Genomic DNA, 8,396 nt, shown 5'->3' on the forward strand with positions numbered 1-8,396 from the left:
TTTCTAGTGCACATGGAATATTCCCTGGAATACACCACATACTAGGTCATAAAGTAAGACTTAAAAATCTCCCAACAAAAAAAAAAGCTGTGGCCTGGATCGTTTCACTGCAGCGTTCTACCAAACTTTCAGAGAAGCTTTGACATCACTACCACTAAAAGTATTTCAGAGAGTAGAAAAGGATGGAATACTGCCAAAATCATTCTATGAAGTCAGCATATCCCTGATACCAAAACCAGGCAAAGACACTACAAAAAAAGAAAATTACAGACCTATATCCCTCATGAACTTAGATGTAAAAATCCTCAACAAAATTCTAGCCAACAAAATTCAACAACATGTCAAAAAAATTATTTACCATGACCAAGTGGGATTCATACCAGATATGCAGGGATGGTTCAACATTAGAAAAACAATTAATGAAATCCTCATATAAATAAAACAAAAGACAAGAACCACATGATTTTATCAATTGATGCAGGAAAGGCATTTGACAAAGTTCAACACCCATTCATGATAAAAACTCTCAACAAAATAGGAATAGAAGGGAAATCCCTCAATATAATAAAGGGCATTTATACAAAACCAACACTCAACATCATCCTAAATGGAGAGAGTCTGAAAGCATTCCCCCTGAGTCGGGAACCAGGGAAGGATGCCCTTTATCACCACTCTTATTCAACTTTGTACTAGAGGTCCTAGCTAGAGCAATTAGGCTAGATAAAGAAATAAAGAGCATCCAGATTGGTAAGGAAGAAGTAAAATATCTCTATTTGCAGATGACTTGATCTTACACACAGAAAACCCTAAACAATCCTTAAGAAAACTACTGAAACTATTAGAAGAGTTCAGCAGAGGATCAGGATACAAGATAACATACAAAAATCTGTTGGATTCCTCTACACCAATAAAAATAACGTTGATGAGGAAATCATCAAATCAATAGCGTTTACAGTAGCAGCTAAGACCATAAAATACTTGGGAATAAATCTTACCAGAGATGTAAAAGACAAAGAAAATTATAGGCACTAGTGCAAGAAACCACAAGTGGAAAAACATACCTTGCTCATGTATAGGAAGACTTAACATAGTAAAACGTCTATTCTACCAAATGCGGTCTATAGATACAATGCAATTCTGATCCAAATTCCACTGACATTTTTTAATGAGACGGAGAAACAAATCACAAGCTTTGTATGCAAAAGGAAAATGGCTCCAGATAAGTACAGCATTACTGAAAAAGAAGAACAAAGTGGAAAGCCTCACTCTACCTGATTTTAGAACCTATTTTACTGCCACAGTAGTCAAAACAGCCTGGTACTTGTACAACAACAGATACATAGACTAATGGAACAAATTGAGAATTCAGACATAAATCCATCCATATAAGAACAGCTGATTTTTGACAAAGGCCCAAAGTCAGTTAAATGGGGAAAAGACAATCTTTTTAACAAATGGTGTTGACATAACTGGATATCCATCCGCAAAAAAAATGACACAAGACCCATGCCTCACACCATGAACAAAAACTAGCTCAAAATGGATCAAAGACCTAAATATAAAATCTAAAATTATATAAGGAAAAATAGGGACAAGTCTAGGAGCCCTAATACATGGAATAAACAGTATACAAAACATTCCTAACAATGTACAAACACCAGAAGAGAAACTAGATAAGTGGGAGCTCCTAAAAATTAAACACCTATGCTTATCCAAAGACTTCACCAAAAGAGTAAAGGATTACCTACAGATAGGGAAAAATTTCTAACTATGAGATATCCAATCAGGGACTGATCTCTAAAATCTACATGATACTGCAAAAACTCAACTACAAAAAGACAAATAACCCAATTAAAAAATGGGCGAAGGATATGAACATCCACTTCACTAAAGAACACATTCGGGTAGTTAACAGATACATGAAGAAATGCTATCATGAGCCATTAGAGAAATGCAAATTTAAAACTACAATGTGATTCCATCTCACACCAGCAAGGCTGGCATTAATCCAAAAAAACAAAAAACAATAAATGTTAGAGAGGTTGTGGACAGACTGGAACACTTATACACTGCTGGTGGGAATATAAAATGGTACAACCACTTTGGAAATGGATTTGGCACTTCCTTAAAAAGCTAGAAATAGAAGTAAAATATGATCCACCAATCCCACTCCTTGGAATATATTCTAGAGAAATAAGAGCCATCACACGAATAGATATATGCAAGTCCATGTTCATTGCAGCACTATTTACAATAGCAAAAAGATGTAAGCAACCTTCATGTCTATCAATGGCAGAATGGATAAACATATTATGGTATATTCACACAATGGAATACTATGCATTGATAAAGAACAATGATGAATCAATGAAACATTTCATAACATGGAGGAATCTGGAAGGCATTATGCTGAGTGAAATTAGTTGCAAAAGGACAAATATTATATAAGACCACTATTATAAGAACTTAAGAAATAGTTTAAACAGAGAAGGAAAGATTTTTTGATGGTTAGGAGATGGGGAAGGAAGGGAGGAAGAGGGGTATTCACTAATTAGATAGTAGATAAGAAGTATTTTAGGTGAAGGGAAAGACAACACACAATGCAGGAGAGGTGAGCACAACTGGGCTAAACCAAAAGCAAAGAATTTTCCTGAATAAACTGAATACTTAGAAAGCCAGTGTAGCAGGGGCGGGGGCTTGGGGACCATCGTTTCAGGGGACATCTAGGTCAATTGGCATAATAAAATCTATGAAGAAAACATTCTGCATCCCTCTTTTGAGAGTAGCATCTGGGGTCTTAAACACTAGCACGCAGCCACCTGAGATGCATCAATTGGTCTCAACCCACCCGGAGCAAAGGAGAATGAAGAACACCAAAGACACAAGGTAATTATGAGCCCAAGAGACAGAAAAGCTCACATAAATCAGAGACTACATCAACCTGAGACCAGAAGAACTAGATGGTGCCCAGCTACAACTGATGACTGCCCTGACAGGGAACACAACAGAGAACCCCTGAGGGAGCAGGAGAGCAGTGGGATGCAGACCTCAAATTCTCTTAAAAGTACCAGACTTAATGGTCTGACTGAGACTAAAAGGACCCTAGAGGTCATAGTCCCCAGACGTTCTGTTAGCCCAAGACAGGAACCATTCCTAAAGACAGCTCTTCAGACAGGGATTCGACTGGACTATGGGACAGAAAATGATACTGGCGAGGAGTTAGCTTCTTGAATCAAGTAGACACATGAGACTATGTGGGCAGATTCTGTCTGGCTGGGAGATGAGAGGTGGTCAGAAACTGGCCAAATGCATTCAAAAATAGAGAGTGGAAAGAAAGAGTGTGCTGTCTTATTAGAGGGAGAACAACTAGGAGTATATAGCAAGGTGTATATAAATTTTTGTATGAGAGACTGACTTGATTTGCAAACTTTCACTTAAAGCACAATAAAAATTAAAAAAAAAAAATTAGTGCCCACCCCCCCCCCCCAAAAAAAGGAAGCAGGCAGAATGTGTGATGTTGTCCTTATTAACAGATGAGAAAGCTTAAGCTAAGAGAGGTGATATCAGTAACTTGTTCTGAGTCCCTGGATTAAGGAGGAGTTGAACCTGACCCCTAGTCTTCTGACTCCTTTTCTAGTAACGCTCCAACCATACTAGTCAACCTCTTCAAACTGTAAAGCTATGTGGAGGCCAAGGGTTGTTATCTGTAATATCAGCCTTTGATCCTGGGAAATGGAGCATACAAATGTGCTTTCTTTGTTGATTCACTTCACTGACCAAGAGTATATCTCTTTACTTTCAAATAAAAATGAACCTTGCATCCTTTCAAGGAAATCCAAATCTCTGTTCTAAAGAGCCTTCCTTCAGAGATGGCCCCAGGCAAAAAGACACTCTATTTTGTTTTTGCTTTTTTCTTCATTTTGGATCAGTTTCCATCAGGTAAATAAAAATGAACGGAATTTTCCTGGGGCAGATCACAAACCTTGATAATTCTGCTACATACCACCCTAAAACTGAGAGTAAACATCATTCCTCACTGTGCTTCTCATGGGAATTTCTTGAGCCTGCAGTGACATTTCCTAAGAGCAGACTACATCTGCTATGTCTTTTTTTAAACCTGGCCTTACTAGTTATCAGGAGTGTTGGCTCTGAGAAATAGAATGGCCACCCAGACCTTGTGGTATACTATAGATGGAGCGGAGCCCTGGTGGCACAGAGGTTAAGTGTTTGGCTGCTAACCAAAACGTAGGCAGTTAGAATCCACCATCTGCTCCTTGAAAACCTATTGGGCGTTCTGCTGCCCTATAGGGTCACTATGAGTCAGAATTGACTCGATGGCAATGGGTTTGGTTTGGTTTTACGGTACAGTGTAGGGTGGTGGGTAGGGGGTTGGGAATACTGTTACACACAATGTCATCTGCTACATTGGTTTTAATTTCCAAATATGTGTTGTTTTGAATTTAGGGTGTAAGGCAGGACTTGATTATGCCCAGTTATTTCCAGGAGGTAAGTTAAATTCCCTGTATATAATTTTTTCTTTTAGGAATTCTGGTTCAGTCACTGTTTGTGACTTTTAGAGACAATAAGGGATGGAGATAGTACAGACAACAAAAGTTCCTGAAATCCCAACCTATTACTCTTTCTTTTCCTCTTCTTTCCCACAACATCATATTTGGACTTTCTATTTGACAGAGAAAAGTTTTTGTCACTGGGTTGTATTTTGGCCATAGAGATTTGAACTTGGTGGCTTTTCTGATCAGGTCATGGTGCTAATTAAAATAAGGTCGTAGGCTCACTTCCTTTACCAGACAATTAGCATTGCTCTGAGAATAGGGCTGCCCACCTCTTACAGGCTCTGCTTCTCAATCTAGTAAATCAGACCCTAAATCTGATCTTTTTTTGTGGAGTCATCTATATGGGAAGAAAGTGCATTATAACGAGAACTGAAAGAAATACTTCTTGAGTAGTTGTGAACAAAGTTTAAATGTGTTTAGATTCAAACGTTCAGAGTGAGAAATGTTAAGACTGGTAATAGTCATTGAGAGCTTACTAAGCACCGGGCATCATATCAACAACTTTTTACGGGTTATGTCATTTAATTCTCAAAACATCCCTATCATGTAGATACTATTATAACCACTATTTTACAGACAATAAAACTGAGATGTAGACCAGAAGTTAAATACCTTTGCCAAGTTGACACACATAAAAGTGGTAAACTAGGCTTCCAACTCAGGATACCAGAGTCACAAGACTTAATTCTGTGATTCTCAACCAAATGGATTCTTAGTAATACTTATAATCATAGGTGACTTACAAAACATTTAACACCAGCGTTGATCAAACCAGTCACTGGTCTGATAAGAGCAGTGTCGTTAAGTACCAGCTAAATAGAAGCCGTATATCCAGAGAGGGCTATTAAGGTGAGTGGATGAAAGAATGAGTGCTGTAATTCTGCAGCAAATGGGCCTTTAAGACATAGCCCCTAGCATTTTAAAGAGAAAGTCAGATTGTAACTACAATGTAATTCCATGTCCTTATCTGATTATAAGGCTGAAAATGTTGATTCCTCCTGTATCAGTAATGAAAGGCTCAAAAGTAGGACAAGCTAGGACAGGAAAACCCAGGTATTAATAATCCAGGTGACGAGAGATAGAGTTTTCACAGCCTGGGGATACAAGGTAGACACTAACCTAGAAGATGCTAGATGAAGAAGGAATTTAGGAGAAGAAAATAATAAACATAGGAAATAGAAGTGGTCAAGGAACTGAGGAGCTTGAGATTCGGCTATTGAGCTGAGGTGTCTTGGAGCCACAGAAGTACGCTGCAGGCATTAAACCAACATGATGGAGAAGGAAGAGATGGGTTTTTACTTACAAATGTTATCAGGAAACTTTTGGTACAATCTATTAGCAGAAGGACATCTTCAGTGGAATGTTAGATTGTGCTTTTCCTCACTTCTAATCAAATTAAATTAGAGTAATAGTCACTGGAAACTTTATCTGAAGTTGATTTGAAGTGTTATCACAAGCATGATAATTGCACAGCAGCAGGGAGAAAAGGGAGATGATATAAGTCTGAAAATACTGAATTAGAGCAGAGGCTGGGGGAGCTGATTTGACTGTAACAGTGGACTTCATAGAAGCAACTGGACAGTCTCCAAAGACAGTGGCAAGTTCAAGCACAGTGTAAGCAACAATTGACATGAACACAATCTTTGTATTATTATTCAGAAGTTATGTGAGTAACCTCAGGACATGCATCACCTACACAGCAGTGTGAACCAGGGGCAAGGCAGTAGGATCTAAGCCTAAGAATGAGACCAACTATAGCTGGATATGTTATTAAGCAATAATCTGAGAGTGGAGGTCTGGTGGTGAGATGTGTAACATGAAGATTTGAAATAACCACTAAGAGTAGAAAAATGAGCTCTCTCAGACCATGATGATTGATTGCAATGTGGTAAGTAACCAGCTAAGGCTGGAAATCTCTAAGTAGTGGCATTTATCTGTGACATTTAATGTTGTTCTGAGATTATCGGGAGGTTGATGCTTGATAGGAAAGGAAATACATGTCTATGATACAAATGTTTTCCCTGGAGAATCAGACCAGCAAATAAAGAATTCTTAAGTGTTGAAGACGCTACCAACCTGTTATTGATTGAATCGGGTGCCCCCAAAATATGTGTGGAAATTCTAACTTCTATACTTGTGGAGGTAATCCCACTTGGGAATAACATTTTCTTTGTTATGTTAATGATTCCATATCATTCTAGGGTTGTCTTAAACCGAATGACTTTTGAGATACAAAAAGAACAGATTAGACACAGAGAGAAGCAAGCACAAATGTGAGAAAAAATAGACACTACATGGAAATAACCTAGAAACCAAGGAACACCACGGTTACAAAAGCTGAGACAAGAATTTGCCCCCAGAGTGGATACAGAGTGCCTTCCCCTAGAGCCGATGCCCTGAATTCAGACTTCTAGTCTCCTAAACTTTGAGAAAATAAATTTGTTTTTTAAAGCCAACCAATTGTGGTATTTCTGTTATAGCAACACTAGATAACTAAGACTCTACCTGATCCACAAAAGTTATCCTGAGAAAGTCTTCATGGTCTTGTTAAAATGTTTTTGCTTAAAGTAACAACAAAAAAAACTATTTAAATAGTGTTTGGCAAAATATTCTCACAAAAGTTATTTCATTTGACAACTAAACAAATTAAAAATGCAGACAAGTATTTCTATACAACCCATCTGTCAAGTAAGAAATCTGAGATGCAAAGAAATTAAGCAATTTATTAAGGGCACATACCGTTATTAAACTCAAACAGGAATTGAACATAAGTCTCTTAACTCCGCTTTCAAGGACCTTTCTAAAACCACTAAGATATCACTTCCATTTTCACCTGGCAACCTTTAACAATACTATTGGGTATGTATTTTTATAGTTCTATCACATATTTTTTTTTTTATCACATATATATGATACTTTGTCTGCTTGTGTTTATTTTTGAGCCATGCAAGATTATAAACTCATGGAAAGCAGGAATTATGTCCACTCCTTTCTTAAAATTTTCCTCTCTCAACTCCATACTGCAAAAAGCAGAAGCTTTTGGAAAATTCTGGGCTGGTTATTGAAAGATACTCTTTATAATCATAAATGCAAACCCTCCCTTATTAATGGCATTTGACCCATTCCCCATTTCCAGAGAGTATCAGGGAAGCCATTTCATCAGCTCTTCCTCGCTACAGGTGAGTTATCTGTCTGTGAACCATGCAGACTTGGTCGGGGCAAATGTAGAAAGATGTGCTTGGAGACTGAGAAGATTGCTGGATATTGCAAGGTGAACTTGTTCTGCTGCCAAGAAAGAATCTTATAAATCAGACAAGCATTCTTCTAGCCTTAGAAGCAGCACTGGATATTCAAGCAAGGTCAATAGAAGTTACATGGCTTAACCAAGTCACACAGAGAGTAAGTGTCAGGGCCTTTCTTATATTTTTTTTCTCTCTTTGTTTTGTTTCTCTGCTTATTATTTAAGATAATCTCTGTTTTAAATCAAGCACAAAGACATGAGTAGATACCCAATATCTTCTCATTTAATCAAATACTTCTGTCATATATTTGTAGAGTACCTTATTTTATGAATCTTTCCTCATACTTTTCTCATCTGATTCAAGATCACCTTATGAAGTAGATTTTATTATCCACTTTTATATTTGAGGAGAATGACACCAGGAGCCTGGCATTTCCTCCATGTCACAGCTGGGAATCAGTGGAGGATATTCATGCCACTGCCATGTTCTGTATATCTATCTTTCTGTACTAATTCTTACAGAATTAATAGGTACATAAACAAGAATGGCATTACCATCTATGTTAATGGAGTTTTAAGTC

General features: G+C 37.6%; 1 protein-coding gene across 1 annotated transcript; it reads left to right on the plus strand.

Annotated features, from left to right (window-relative positions):
• Positions 1-3,650: 3,650 nt before the first annotated feature.
• Positions 3,651-7,943, plus strand: LOC100676049 (beta-defensin 12-like). Its single transcript, XM_003412341.3, has 3 exons — positions 3,651-3,939; positions 4,465-4,506; positions 7,754-7,943. The coding sequence occupies exons 1-3, from the start codon at positions 3,870-3,872 to the stop codon at positions 7,879-7,881; spliced, it is 240 nt and encodes a 79-aa protein (XP_003412389.1). The 5' UTR covers positions 3,651-3,869; the 3' UTR covers positions 7,882-7,943.
• The last annotated feature ends 453 nt before the right edge of the window (positions 7,944-8,396 follow it).

The sequence above is a fragment of the Loxodonta africana genome, chromosome 19 (genome assembly GCF_030014295.1).
Source record: "Loxodonta africana isolate mLoxAfr1 chromosome 19, mLoxAfr1.hap2, whole genome shotgun sequence".
Lineage (NCBI taxonomy): Eukaryota > Metazoa > Chordata > Mammalia > Proboscidea > Elephantidae > Loxodonta > Loxodonta africana.